Source organism: Mustela lutreola, chromosome 1 (genome assembly GCF_030435805.1).
Source record: "Mustela lutreola isolate mMusLut2 chromosome 1, mMusLut2.pri, whole genome shotgun sequence".
Taxonomy (NCBI): Eukaryota; Metazoa; Chordata; class Mammalia; order Carnivora; family Mustelidae; genus Mustela; species Mustela lutreola.
Genome location: NC_081290.1, coordinates 108342011 through 108358426, shown reverse-complemented (window position 1 = coordinate 108358426; position 16416 = coordinate 108342011). Strand labels below are relative to the sequence as shown.

General features: G+C 33.2%; 1 protein-coding gene across 5 annotated transcripts in view; it reads right to left on the bottom strand.

Annotated features, from left to right (window-relative positions):
* Positions 1 to 16416, bottom strand: part of DNAJB14 (DnaJ heat shock protein family (Hsp40) member B14) — a 50679-nt gene that overhangs the window by 15803 nt on the left and 18460 nt on the right. For 3 of the 5 annotated variants that reach the window (XM_059172295.1, XM_059172305.1, XM_059172314.1), the window contains one exon: positions 11077 to 11222. In XM_059172295.1, coding sequence (XP_059028278.1) covers positions 11077 to 11222 — 146 coding nt within the window. Of the gene's footprint in view, positions 1 to 11076; positions 11223 to 12682; positions 12739 to 16416 lie in introns of those variants that run through there. The other 2 variants (XM_059172323.1, XM_059172333.1) reach the window with 2 other exon arrangements.

Here is a 16416-nt window from a genome sequence, read left to right as displayed (position 1 = left end):
ATTCATTAATGGCGCCTGGAGGATGCAGTCGGTTAAGCATCAGACTCTTGATTTCCGCTCAGGACATAATCTCACGAGATTAAGATTTGTAGAAGGCTCCATGCTGGGTGTGGAGCCTGTTTAGGATTCTTTCTCTCAGGGTGCCTGGGTGGCTCTGTTGGTTAAGCAACTTCCTTCAGCTCAGGTCATGATCCGGGAGTCCCAGAATTGAGTCCCGCATTGGGCTCCCAGCTCCATGGGGAGTCTACCTCTCTCTCTGACCTTCTCCCCTCTTATGATCTCTCTTACTGTCTCTCTCTCAAGTAAATAAATAAAATCTTTGAAAAAAAAATTCTCTCTCTTTCCCTCTGCCTCTTCCCCCCTTAAAAAAGGTTTATACATTAGCTTTGTACATTAAATTTATACATTGCTTGTAATCACACATGTTATTACCTCCCAATACAAATTTTTACAGGAAACTGGTAAGTCTCCCTAATATCTTGAACATAAAGGAACATTTATCTTGTTTTCTTACTATTTTGCTACATCCTTTAATACCCTATTTCTTTTGAATATACTAATCTGGTCATTCATTAGTGCTATTCAAACCAATAATAATTACAGTAGCTACCAAGTGCCAGGCCCTGAACCCAATATATTATTACAGTATTCATTACTGTTCCTAATTTACAAATGAGTGTCCTGAGATTCAAAAAGGTTAGGATACTTGTTCAAGGTCAAAAATTTTTTAGCATAGTAGGTATACTCTATTCAACTGACATTATAAAACTGTTTTTGTACACTCTAGCCCAGAGTGAGCTACTTTTTCTTTTATTCATTAACAATTTACTCCTCTTTAAACTGTAACCTCCATGAGGGTAGGGAGGGTATCTATGTTTTCCCTGCAATATCCCCGTGGCCCAGTAAAAAGTATGATTTTGCTTTTGAATGGATCCAGATAGTTTTTAGAATTACTATCTCATTTTGCTAGTTTTGTGATAATTCATTTATAGTAAAGAATTCTATTTCCCATCTTATACTCCCATTTTCAAAAGAGGCAATGGTACATTGATTATCAAAATGTCTTCTTGAGGCTATTTACAAAAGTTGCAGTGCTTTGATCTAAAAGTAGAAATTACCCTATTCTCATTCTGACACTTCTAATAATCATTTCATAAATATAGCTTACTTCTTAAAGTAGATTGCAAACCCTTTGTAATAAGAGATATTTTAAAAATACTTTTTGGATCCCATGTGGTAGCTGCCATAGGTACTGTACAAGCAAATAGACACTCATTAGGTAGTTGTTTTTGGATGATTATGTAACACAATGAAATTAATTATACCCATATACTCTGGAACTTTTCTTCTGATGGCGATTCTAAAAGCTGGCATTCAGAGATAGCTTTTAGGTGGTCTGTGGACCCCAATGTATGAAAAATTAGTTCGATGGTCTATTTATCTGAGATGGTCCAAAACTTTCTTTAGATTCTCAAACAGATCTATGATTCAGAAACATAACCATCATTTATAATATTGCTCTAATGGGAAAGCATGATCAGAGATCCAAACAATGTACTTATAAACAGCACCAAGGTATTAACAAATACCCAAAAAAGAAGCATATCTGTCAATAGCTGCCAGAGTTGTACTTCCAATAATATCAGTTTTAGGATTCACCTTTACATACTAAATAGAATATTCCAGGTAATTTCACAATGTGTTACTTTTTAAACTATTGATATATTGGTCTTAAGGTTTTAATTTTTCTATTTAAAAAAATAACTTCCAAACATTAAGATATTTTAGAAGATCTATATGAAATATTGTTATAATCCATAATCATATATGCAAGAGAATTTATTTTATCTACAGTGACTAAAGTCATTTTCTATTCATTTACTTTGTGCGACACCTGTAATCAAAAATTTTTTCTGTTCCTTATAACCTAAAAATTTAAATCCAAAATTTAATTTGGCATTCAAAAACCTTTACAAAATACATTTCTACTTCAGTATCACTTACTTTGCCAAAAGTACCTTCTATCATATTCTTTTTTCTTACACTTTCATTTTGAGGTAACTTTAAATTTACATGAAGTTGTAAGAAATAATATAGACATCCCTGTACCTGTTACCTAATTTCTCCAGTGGCAATTTCTTGTAAAATTACTCTCACAAATAGGATATTGACATTAATATAATCAGGATATAGGGCATTTCCATTATCGTCATCTTGTTGCTCTCATATAGCTACACCCACTTTCTCCCTCTTCATCTCCTCTTTAACCCCTGATAACCACTAATCTAATCTCCATTTCTATATTTTTGGCATTTCAAGAATATTATACAAATAAAATAATATAACATACAATTGGAATGAAACCATTTGGGATTGGGTTTTTTCAATCAGCATAATTCTTTGGTGATCAATCCAAGTTGTTATGTAAGCCAAAATAGTAATCCCCGCCTTCACCCCCAATCCATGGCTTCAGTTACCCTTAATTCACTATAGTCTGGAAGCACATGATCCTCTTTCTGACCTATCATCCATAGCTCAATAGTAGCTTAATGCTATGTCATAATGCCTGCATCATTCACCTCACTTCATCTCATCATGTAGGCAATTTATCATCTCACATCATCACAAGGGTGAATGAAGTATAAGATATCGTGAGAGAGAGAGAAATTTTACATAACTTTTTGTATGGTATATTGTTCTAATTGTTGTGTTTTATTGTTAGTTATTATTGTTAATATCTCACTGTGCCTAATTTAAAAATTATCCCTGGTAGGTACGTATAAGAAAAAAACACAGTATATACAGGGTTCAGTACTATCTGTGGTTTCAGGAATCCACTGTAGGTTTTGGAACATTTCCTCTGCAAATAAAAGGGGGGTGCCTACTGTAATTGATTCCTTTTTATTGCTGAGTAGTATCCCAAACAATGAATTTACTATTGTTTGTTTCATCATTCACCCAATGAACAACATCTGGCTTGTTTCTAGTTTTTGGTATTATGAATAAAACTGCTATTTACATTCATGTACAGGTTTATGTATAAACATCAACTTTTACCTCTAGGTTAAATGCTCAAGAATGCAATTGCTAAGTTGTATGGTAGCTGATTATTTAGTTTTTTGAGAAACTGCCAAACTGTTTTACAGAGTGACTGTGTCATCTTACAACCCATCAGCAATATATGAGTGGTACTGTTTCTCTACATCCATACCAGCTATTTGGTGGTATTGCTGTTTTTTATTTTAGCCATTTTGATAGGTACATAGGGATATCGCTTTGGGTTTTACTTTACATTATCTCTAATGGCTAATGAATGATGTTAAAAATCTTTTCATTGTTTATCTTTCATTTGTATGTAATCTTCAGTGGAATGTCTTTCACTCATTTTGTAACTGAATTGTCTGTTTTTTAAATTTCCAGTTTGGGGAGTTCTTTATATATTCTAGATACTAGTCCTTTTTAGATATGTGTTTGGCAAATATTCTCTCCCACTCTGTTACTTGTCTTTTCATCCTCTTCATAAGGTCTCTGCAGAGCAAACTAAAAAAAAAAAAATTAATGAAATCCAACTTACCAACTTTTCCTCTTATGAAATGTGCTTTTGGTGTTAAGTATAAGAAATTATTGTTTAGCTCAAAATCCAAAAGATTTGTTCCCTGAAGATTTGCTCACATGACTTTTGCTAAAAGTTAAAAAGTGTTTTATATTTCATGATTCATTTCAAGTTCATTCTTGGAAAAAAAAAACCCAACATTCAGGTCAAGGTTAATGTTTTTCGCCTATGAATACCTAATTGTTCCAAAACTATTTGTTGAAAATTCTATCTTTCCTCTATTAAATTGCTTTTGCACCTATGTCAAAAATAAGCTGGGTATATTTGTATAGGTCCATATCTGGGTTCCCTATCCTTTCTATTTATCTATTTGTCTATCCCTCTGCCAATACTATACTATTTTGATAACTGTAGCTATAAAGTCAGTCCTGAAATCAGGTAAACTGATGACTCCTACTCCATTATTTTAATAAATTACTTCTATTTATTCAGGTTTTTTCTCTTTCCACATGAGTTTTAGAATAAACATGCTTTTATCTACAAAAAGTTTTCCTAGGATTTTGATAGGAATTGTGTTAAATATGTAGATCAATTTGAGAACACTTGACATCTTTACTATGCTGAGTCTTACAATCCATGAACATGATATATTGTTCTGTTCATTTAGATCACTGATTTCTTTCACTAATATTCTATAGCATTCAGCACAAAAATCCTGTAGGTTAAATTTACAACTAAGTATTTCCTGTGTATATGTATAAATGGCAATGCATTTTTAGTTTGTATCTATATATTCAGCTAGTATAAAGAAATGTAGTTAATATCTCTAAATATAAAAAGGTAGATGTCTAGATGACTGACTTAGGGCCATTCCTCTTTTCTAGTATATGCATTTAGTGTTAAAGATTTCTTTCAACATTGTTTTTGCTGTTCCCCTCAAATTTTGATATGCTGCATTTTTATCCAGATTAATGTATTATTTTAAACATTTCTTGAGACTTCTTTGACCCATATATTACTTAGAAGTGTGTTGTCCAGTTTCCAAGTGATTAGACATATTCCAATTATCTTTCTGTCATTAATTTTTACCTTGATTTCATTGTGGTCAGAGAACATACTGTATGACTTCAGTCTTAACTTGGTGGAGGTTTATTTTATAAACCAGGATATGCTCTATCTGGAAGTATGTTCTATGAGCACTTGAAAAGAATTTATACTCCTGTTGTTGGATAGAGTGTTCTACAAATGTTGATTAGATCTTGTTGGGAAACAATGTTTAATTCTTCCATATTCTTGTTAATTTTCTGTCAATCTTTTTTATCAGTTGTTGACAGATAGGTGTTGATGTTTCCAACTATAATAATGAATTTGTCTATTTCTCCTTCAGTTCTATCAGCTTTTGATTTACATATTTCACATCTGTTTTTTTTTTGATGTGAACACATGTATACTGTTATGTCTTCTTGAAGGACTGACCCTTTTATCGTAATATAATTTCTTCTCTGGTAACTTTTTTAGTCTCCTTTATCTAATATTAATATAGCCACCCTTGCTTTCTTTTGATTGACATTTCCATGATACATCTTTTTCCATCTCTTTACCTTCAGCCTATCTATATTGCTATAAATGAAATGGGTTTCTTACAGATAACACATAGTCATGTTGTTGTTTTTTTAAAATTCACCCTGCCAATCTGTCTTTTAACTGGCGTATTTACATCATTTGCAGTTAATGTAGTTGCTGATAAATTAGGGTTTATGTCTGCCATTTTATTTTTTGTTTTCTGTTCCTTTATTCCTGACTTCCTATGAGTTACTTAAACGTTTTTTTTTAAAAATCCACTTTGATTTATCCAGTATTTCTTGAGTGTATTTGTTTGTGTAACTTTTTAATGGTTGTTCTAGGTATTATATTACACATACACAACTTTTCACAGCCTACTGCTGTCATCATTTTACTAGTTCAAAGATACTGTGAAACTCTTACCTTTTTTTTTTTACTTTCTTTTATCCCTCCCAATTTATAACATAACTGTCTTATATATTTTCTTGGCATACATTTAGAACCATATCAGACAATGTTAAAATTTTGCTTCAAATGTCAAACAATTGAAAAATTCAAAAGGAGAAGCAAAGTACATTACATTTACCCATATTTTTGCTTACCACATTCTTTCTTCCTTTTTTATATTTCAAGATTTCTTCTTTTAGTTTTATTTTGGTTAGAGAAGTTTTCTTTTAGGGTATGAAATGTCTGGATTGTGTCTTCATTCCTAAAGGATGCCTTTGCTGGGTATACAATTCTGGACAAATGTTCTTTTTTTACAAAAGGCTGAAAACTTGAAAAATGGGCCACTGTCTCCTGGCCTGCATGGTCTCTAATGTGAAGTTCACTGTTCATTTGAACTGTTTTTCCCCCACAGGTAAGGTGTAATTTCTCTTTTGCTTCTTTCAAAATTTTCTTTTTATTTTTAGTTTTCAGAAGTTTGAATATGATATGTCTTGGTATGGATTTTAGGAGCTTTACCTATTTGGGGTTCATTCAGTTCCTTGAATTATGTAAGCTTGTATCTTTTACCAAGTAAAAGAAGTATTCAATCTTTATTTACTTATTTATTTTTGAGTACCTTTTCAGCTATGCTCTCTTCTTCCTCTCCTTTTAAGACCTCAATGATATAACCAGTAAACACTGTCATAGTCCCACTTGTCCCTGGAGCTGTTCAGATTAGATAACATCTATTTTTCTATTTTCCAGTTCACTGATTCTTTCCTGTCATTTAACTGGTTATTCCACTCACTGCTAGATTTTAATTGTTTTGTTTTTTTAGTTTTTGTTCAGTTTTTTTAAGTTGTAAAATTTCCATTTGATTCTTTATACCCTTTGTTTATTTGCACGATCTTCTATTTCTTTGCTGAGACTCATTTTTCAATATTTATTAAAGCATATCTGTAATTGCCCATTGAAGCATTTTTATGATGGATGCTTTAAAATCTTTGTTAGACACTTCTAACTTCTCTGTCATCTCCATGTGGACATCTATGACTTTTTAGATTTAGTTTGAGGTTTTCCTCATTCTTAGTATGACAAATGATTTTCTACTGAAATGTGGTCATTTGAGCTATTTTTTTTTCTGATTTTTTATTAACATATAACGTATTGTTTCAGGGGTACAGTTCTGTGATTCATCAGTTTTACACAATTCACAGCACTCAGCATAGCACATACCCTCTTGAGCTGCTCTCTTATGAGACCCTGGACCTACCTAAAACTCCTGTTTTTAACTGTCCTCCTTTGACATTACTCTGGTACAGGAAGAAAAACTTTTATTCCCACCTTGGGAATAAAAGTTCAGTTTCCCCCTTGGCCTCTGATGACATCTGAAAGGAGGATCTCCTCGTTAGTGCTGAGCAGAGATGAGATTCCTAGCCTTCCATCCAGCCTCCAATGACACCCTGTGGCTGGTAAGAGTAGGTAGGGGTGCCATATTACTGTCCCCCAGGTAGCTTCATTGACACCACAAGGATATGGCTTTGTTTACCTCTAAATGGTGGTGAAAGTCTTAATTCTCCACTAGGCCATTTATGACACTAGCCCAGTGGGGAGGGAAAGGGACACCTTGTTACTACCAAGCAGAATTACCAGCTCCTTACTTGATCATCTCTGTTACCCTACAGTAAAGAGGGTAGGCATGTCAAGGCATCTTATTACAGCCCAGAGAGGGTGACAGGCTAGGTTCTTTGCTGATCTGGGTGTGGGTGGGACCATGTTTTTTTTCTTTGATATTTAGCTGTACTGGATGGTTATTACTTAAAAATTTTCTACCTTACTCAGTTGCCCCCTTCCTGGTTTACCTAGAGAAAGTAGGCTTTTCTTCAGGATTATTTATCTGTGCTTATTTGTATTTCTAGGTTGTAGTTCTAGGCTTCTCCAGCACCTAGTCTAATATAAAAGGCAAAATGAAAACCCAAGCAACTTACTGCCATGTAGTTCTTTTGGGTCCCAAGGTTCTTAGCTCATTTACCTTCCTCTTTCTACCTTCCAAAGCTTTTTTTAAAATGTTCATTTTGTTTTACATATAATACTTAATTATATTTTGTGCAAGGATTAGGGAAAAGCATATCTATTCCATCTTCTTGAAAGTGTAAGTCCTCACTGATTTTTAAATCACTTGCCTCATTCTCATACTCAAATTTCTTTCATTTTCTCTCTTCTCTAATCACACTCATGTTCAAAAATCTCTTAATTCTCACCTATTATATGAAGGCTTCTCTAATTACTCTGATTATAATCTACTTTATCTTTCTGCTTTTCTTCAAATATCTTTATTCAATGTTTTGGTATTTAATTATATTCAGCCTTCTGGGAGATCCTGGGTAAATCAGTTAATCTCTCTGGTCCTCAATTTTCTTACTGGAGAAAGGCAGATGACACTAGTCCCCTGACTATTTCACAAGATTTTTAATAAGCATTAAATGAAAAAATAAGAATGAAAAACTATAAAATGCTTGTCAAATGTTAGATATTACTATTATTCCAAATATTCCAAATATACTTTTCTCTCCTTAATGAATTACAAATTCTTAGAGTAAGACATTATATATCTCTAGAAAAACTAGCCCAGATGTTGAGTATTGAACTACCAGACCTAACACAGGTTATAGCAACTGATCCATTATTATTTATCAAGTAAACATGTAAACAGCTAAACCACACCCCTTGTCATTACTCTCATGTGTATAACAGGCACACGTACTATTCAAATGGTCTCTGAAATACTTTGAAGTATTTTTCTTTGAAGATAGAGGAGACAAAGTATATTTTGAAGACATCCATGTCAGACAGAAGGAAAGGGATCCATTTCATTCAAATATTTTTTAAAAGTGTGTTTATATATACTGTGCAAGTCCCTCTCTAGATGTGGTTTTATTTAAATATTCCCTGCTTTGAGGAACTTGAGTTACAATCTTAACTTTAAAGAACTTTAAAGAACAAACAGCCACGTGAACTCAAGAGTCCATTTAGTCTACCCTCCTTGACAGCAACCTCTTAAATTTTAAAGCTTTACAAAACACACAAATGAAAGGACACCTGGCTGGCTCAGCAGTTGTTTTGTTTTGTTTTGTTTTGTTGTTTTTCATGTAACTCTTGATCAGGAGTTCAAGCTCCACTTTGGGCACTGAGCTTACTTAAAAAACAAAACAAAACACAACAAATGAAAATATCTCTTTACCTAATTTAACTCCCTAAACCATTTACCTCTTCTTTCTCTGTTCTTGGAAGAAATAAAAAGCAAGTGGTTTCCATCTTCTGTAAAAAGTGTTTTGGAGTTACAGAGCAATCAATCTATACCATTTTCATACAAAAGAAACTACTACAGTATGTGCTTAAAATAAACAGCTTGGTATCCAAAAAACAGATGTTGGGATTAATTGGTTAAAAATAAAATAAGATGATTCAGAAGATTAAGACCCTGTGTGCTGAATAAATGAAACCTGTTCCTGAATGATGACACTAACTGTAATACTTTCTAATTAACTACCTTTGCTCACCAAGCATCTGTGGATTACAATCTAGTTTTCTATAGAGTTTCCACTCAATGAAAAACGGGCTCATCAACCAACTCTCTATTCTGATCCTCTTTGGGACTAATAAATTAGTATTCTGATTTACAGATAACCTCCTGTGTATTGAATAATGTGAGCCTCTTCTCTAGAGATGAACCACCTCCCAGCATGTTGATAAATATTAAGTTTCTAGTGTGCGAAGTAGGGCATTAGACTCTGAAATGTACCACATCAAAGTGTAATCACCTTTGTAAAAAAAAGCCCTTTCTGAATGTCTAGCTCGCATGACATTTATGCTGCTCACCTCTTCAAAATACATAAGATGTAAAAATATTGGGAGGTCCACTAACTGTTATCCCAAGACTAATAATGCCAAATGATTTAAATACAGGAGTCAGAGAAAGCAGTTTAACATTTTTAACATTAATGGAGAATACTGAAATTACATAGTGGATCACAAATATGCAAAAATTCACTACCTAAATGTTTTCCACTATTTAAAAACACCAACAATTTTAAATTAAATGATTTTAATTCATAATGCGAAAAAAATTTTTTAACTTTTGGGGAAACATGCTAAAGTTGGTGTTTTTGAGTGAAGAAACATTTTCAGTACTTTCAACATGCCACTTTTAACTTAAGGAAACAAAAGAGAAGGTTCTCACTGTCACAGTGATATTTTACCTCCACCAGCACCAGTTTGGCAATTGCTTTAATTGAAACATATTAATAATTGCCTGAATATATTTTACTTGGCAACTTCCTTCAAAATATAAAACTGTTTTGGTGGAAACAATTTAAACAGTATTTTGTGAAAGACCAATGAAATCATCTATCCTTTAGAAGCATTTCATTTTATTTATTTTTTTCGAGAAAAAGAGTGCATGAAGTGCGGGGAATGACAAAGGGAGAGAGAGAATCTTAAGCAGGTTTCAGGCCCAGCATGGAGCCAGATGCAGAGCTACAACTCAGGACCCTGAGATCATGACCCAAGCTTAAGTCAAAAGTCAAACGCCCAACTGACTGAGCCACGTAGGGGCCTCAGGAGCATTTTAAAAATTAGCATTTCCTTCCTATTATTCCAAGACTCCAGCACTTCACTGAAAACATTGGATGTGGGCTCTATAAGTACCAAATTCAAAAGAAGGTACAATCACAATATAAGCATTTTACAGTGAATTATAAGCTAACTATTATGAATAAATTGTATGTAATAAAATACAAAATTTTAAAAATAAAATAACATTTATTTAGTAAATTGGCAAAAACCCCAAACCAACCCTGAAATAATATTAAGAAAGAAAATGAAGAAAAATGGAATAGGCAAAAGGAGAAAAACTAATTATTATTATTATTATTTTTTTAAGTAAGCTCTATACCCAGTGTGGGGCTTGAGCTCATGGCACTGAGATCAAGAGCTGCATGCTCCAACTAGGCCAGCCAGGAGCCCAAAGAAACTAATTCTTAAAAACAAAACAAAACAAAAATCACATTAGTTAAAACCACATATAAGAAAATGCAAAAGTTGGCCAGTTATCAGAAATATAAGAACACAAGGCAGAAAATTCCAAGCGATTTTCCAATTCTAGACAGCCTTTATTACCCTAAAAACTTGCAAATCTGTATTTTTAGTTTCCTTTGGAAACAGATGGTAATATACAAGAAGCTTGTGTATAATCACCACACTATCAGTGTGTGGTAAACCAGAAAGCATGCATGATTATCTAGAAAAGTTACTTAGGACTTTGCCCAAACTGGCATTTTGCTTTTGTCGAGCCACAGTGCATTTATTTGGCTCTTGGCATAACCAATTAATAGCAAAGTTTTAAAGGATTTTGAGGACCTTACTTATGCTGGCTTCTAAATGTACCAGTGTAAATGCAGAATTTAATATTTTAAAACACTGTAAAGTGGGTTCTAAAAAGAGCTTAGTAAAATTGCTTTGAAGGTTTACTTTACTTTTAAAAGCATCTGTTGCTCCAGGTGCATGGTTTTTGTCTGGATGAAACTTCAAAGCAAGCTTTCTATAAGCTTTTTTCAAATCTTCATCACCAGCATCTTTGGTAACTCCAAGTACTTCATAGTAATTTTTACATTTGTTTATGCTGTGAACAAAAGAGTGTGTTATAATGTAAATTTCAAAGAAGAACTTCATGTAATATGTCTAATTATTTATTTATTAGAATAGTAGAAAGAACTGTCTGTGGATTATTTTCTCAGTGCCAAATGATAGCTTATCCCATTAAAGGCTATTGCTTCAATCTCTTTTTTTTTCCACAGACCATTCCTTTAACCTCTTTCCAGTCTAAGGAGAGTTGGCCATGAGAATGTCCTTGGTGCTTTTTATCACAACTACAGAAGTAAAGCAAAGCCCATAACAATCACGGATGAAGGACAGAGCACACACCAAAACTAAAATGAGAGGACAAGAACAATTTTACAGAATTTTTAAGTGCACAAAGAAATTCCAAAACTCTTCACAAGTATGTTATAGCTAAAGATCAATTAATATGAATTGCATTCCAAGATTTTTGCTGTCACAGAACGTAGACCTACCAAATATCAAAGCAATAGTTTAGTGCATGTAAAACAATTACAAATACCTTGTGGTTTAAATGTCAAGGCAAGTTAACTCAGCTCTGCTATACTAAAGAGAACTCATCTGTGTCTGTCTAAGAAAAAGAAAATCTCATAATAATATAGATCACAGGACTCAAAAATGGTTATGAGACCCAATTTTCATTATGATTAGCATACTTCTGAAGGTTACTTACATAGCTAATTAAAGATGTTAATGGTTTAAGCCCAGAGTCTTTAAAGTATATTAAGGAAAAAAATACTCTGAATGGAGCAGAGAATATTAATACTTCTAAATATTAATATTTTTCTAAAACCTAATAATTTTCCTTCACTAAAATACAGTAATATTTTAAATATTTTCTGTGGAGTACTTTATGACTTTGGATGTGTTCCATGTGTGAGTAGCTTAAAGTAGTAACAGGTGAAAAGATCTAAGGCATAATTGTTCACAGACAGCTAAAGAATTGCAATGACTACAAGTTCTCAAAGGAAAGATACAAAACTGATCTTATTTTACTACTGAAACTATAAGCCATGATAGTGCTTGGTACAGGGTAGATTCTCAGTAAGTATTTCTGAAATAAATAAGCCTTAGCTCTCCTTTTACAATGAAAACATTCAACATTTGTCAAATGAACAAAGGTAAAAAGAAAAGACATGTTTAAGATACAGAAATTTTTTTATAGTCACCTATCAACAAAAGTCTTTTATGCAGTTTTTATGGTAGTAATAATTAAAATTATTTTTTTCTACTTTAGATATTTAATAAATACTAACAATCAACTTTATTTCATAAATGTGGTATTTCCTTTATTTAATCAACAATATTTATGGAGCACCAATTATGTCACAGTGCTCTGGGCACTTGAGATATATTAGTGAATAAAACAATGATTCCTGCCTTTGAAGAGACCCATTCCCCCAGATATGTTTAGAAACTATGTGATAGAGAAAAAGGGAAAGGGGACATTTATAGAACACCTACTGTGTGTCAGGCACAGGTCCACAATCACATATCCATGTTCCAATATCCATAAAGCTCTGAAAAATGAAAGTTATTCTATAATTTGACTGCAAAAACCTGACTTGAACTTTTTTAGAGGCAAAATTTGACCTGAAGGGACATGAAGTTCCTATAGAGTTTTCATTTATCCCATTTAAGTGTGAGTATTTCTACATGTTGCTGTAGAAATGTTACTATTAAGGAATGGGCTATTTGCCAGATGTTAAATGTTACTATGTTATGTATAATATACTCTCATTACCATTCTAAAATGGGAACAATTCTGAATTCCAAACTGTATCTGGTCTACAAAGACTTCACACAGAGAGTTGCAGAATCTTATTATGTTGATTATTTTATACAAACTGTCTCACTTATTCCTCATCAGGTAGATGTTGTTTCTATCTAACCAATGAGAAAATCGAGGCTGAAAATGGTTAAGGAAGTTGCCAAAAGTCCTATAACCAAGTAATAGATGGGAAATGAAATTTATTTCTTCAATAAAAATTTACAGATCATCTACTTTCTGCTAGACACTGTTTCAGATGCTAATGGTGAATAAGACAGTAAAAAAAAAAATCAATCTCTGCTCACACTAAATTTACAATTGGGAGAGGGATGAGCAATGAGCAAATTATATAAGTAAAATATAAAGTATATCACATGGTGATAAATATTTAGAAAAATCTAACATGACAAAGGAGATGAGAGAATGGATGGGGAGGCCAGCTACTCTAAATAGGATGATTAGGAAAGGACTCACAAGTAAGAATTCAAACCTCAGTTTGTCTGACTTGAAAATCCTGCTATCTCAGAAATTAAAACAAGGAAAATGAGTCCTTCAGACATCAGAGTAACCCACCTCTTCCTTTCTGTTTGCTTTTCCAATCACTGTTTAAACAGACTACTCTCACAGGTATTTTCAAATGTTGGTTTTGGTGCCTAAAACATGCCTTCCCTGCCTCCCTTCTTATTTAGTTTCTACAATTTCTTCAGACCTCAACTTAGCCTTTCCTTTCCTCAAGAACTCCAATTCCTCAAAACTAGGTTTGGTGTTCCTTTTCTATCCCCCTCAAAAACCTCTGGAGGTGAGCCCTCTCCCAGCAATTACCACAGTGTACTGCAGCTACCTTTTCTGACTAGTCTTCTCTTGTAGACTACAGGTCTCTTGAAAGCAAGGATTATGTTTTGTTCACCATATGTGTTGAATGGATGGATGACGAATGGACAGATGGATGAATAGGTCCAAATATAAGGGCAGAAATGGTTAGGATCTAAAAGCCAAAGGTGGTAAATGCTATAATAAAAATGAAGTTGGCACAAACATCAATTTGGAATAGAGGAGAACATAGGAGAAGAGGAGAAGGAATAGAGTAGAGTTGTGAATACAACAGATAATATCTGAATGCAGAAAACAAAAGGAAGTGATAAAACACTAAACGATTCTAGTCACTATTACTTGGTTTACATGCATAAGATGATTTATTATAACCAGATTAACCCTCCAAAAATTGTTCTGTAGAGACTTCCTAAGCATAAAAGTCTAGGCAATAGAAAAAGGCAGCCCAAGAGAGGACTGCTGGATAGTGTAGGGAAATTAGGTTGGAATTCACAATCCTCTAGAGATGGGTCATAAAGCTAAGAATTGTCACAAAGATGGGAGTCGGCTTCTTCCTCTCCCTCTGTCTACCCCCCATGATCTCTCAAATAAATAAAATCTTTAAAAAAAGAAAAGAATTGTCACAAAGAGAAAAAAGGTAGGAAGACAATTATTTCACTAATTCATAAGTGTAGCTAGTTTTACCATATCCTCCCTGCACTGAGTTTTTCATCATATATTAGAAGACAGATTTTTTGAGAGGCTAGCAGAGGTATAAAGTTGAAATCACCAATGCACCAGCTGAAGACCACAATATATTTCAAGTAATGCTCCAGATACATTTACCTAATTTTTCACAACTGAATGAAAAACTACCATTCATATATTTATTTTAATTCATATTTCTATTTATCATTCCTTTACCAATTAACTGCACTTGTCATACTTTCTACAGTTCACTCCTTACTCAAAGAGTCAAATCTTCTTCTCCATCTTCACCAAAGAATTTTTTAAAAAGAGATAAAGAAATGAAAAAGAGGTAACCTATTACCTACTCTGGAAGGAAATAATGTACATTCAGGCCAGAAAGACTAACTGCAAGCTCAGAAATGGAGAAGTACATCTAGCTCAGACCCTATGTCTTCTTTTATGTGCACGAATGCATACTGGGTAGGGCAGGAAGGTCCTCTTTCAATTCTTTTTTGCATGTTAGAGCTGATCATTTAAATAGACTCCAAATTTAATTGGTATTCAGGGAAATACTTATTTATTCCTGAGACAAAGGATTATTTATTTCATAAGTCTAGCAAAACGATTTCTTTTCATTTTAAGAACTACAGCTTAAAGCAAACCCTAATCAAATCCCCACAATTCAAATGACATAATAATTGTACAGAAGTGTTCCTAATTGATAAACAGAATGATGACCCTGTTAATGCTTTTACAATGATCTTATAAGTTTTTAAAACAAAAGACGGGTTTTTTTTCAATGAGAAATTAAAAACTTCAAATTAGATCCAGGATACTTCTCAATAATTTTTCAATACATTTCAACTCAAAAACAGTGTTTAGTTACACAGAACATTATCTTTACAAAGTCATACACTTTTTCTTCAGTCCTACTGTAAACTAGCTCTAACTTATGCAATGGATGCAGTATTATTGCATGACTTCTCCCATTGAGCCAAATTGTCACTGAGCAACTTGTTTGCATAATCCTGCTAACATAAGATCACATGGCTTTCTTCAGAAAAAAATCCCCTGTGTATAGGTAAAACAAAAAACAAAACCATACAGCATCTAAGTGTTTGCTGGTGATCTGTTACCTCACTTAAGCAACACTTATGAAGGCTTATATAATGAGTAAATGTTACATAACTCAGCTAAGCAACTCATATAAGTTATCAACTGAAGTTACTCTGAATAACTCAGGGATTCTATTAAAGAATGTTCCAATCACATTTAGTCCTCAAAAGAAAAAAAAAAAACTGCATTTAATAAAAAGGGATAAGAAAATTATTGACCAGAGAAACAATTTCTAACACAGCTGTACTACTAAGCTAATACTTATACCCAGTAAGAATTCATGGTCTGATATTTGGCTGGTCCTCAGTGCTAACAGGCAATCCTTCCATTCCCTTTGCCTTTCCCCTCTGGAAATTTCCCACTTTTACAACTCTCTTCCGGCTTCTTTCATCTCTTCTCTTGGATGATAACCTCATCTCTAGTTTCACAGGAATATAGAAGCCAACAGACAGAAACTCCCTCAACTTCTTTCGATCTTTCCAAATCTGGCCATATACAAACTGTATCTGTACCCACCATCATCTTTCACTATTCCATTCTCAAGATATCCTGCCTAAATATTCCAAGAGACAGTAAAATGAAGCACTGTTCTTTCTTCATTATTTCTACCATACGTTGAACTACTCTTCTTTTCATTTCAAGGGGAGAGTAGAGGAAACAAAGAAAAAAGATTTTTTAAAAATAGCACCAAATTTAGGGGATACTATTCTCCAAAATTTCCAACTCTTTTCTTTGGTGATATTTCAAAATATAAAAGTAGTTCTTTGTCTTTTCTTTAATCACAAAATGATTCTAAACAGAAATCACAGAC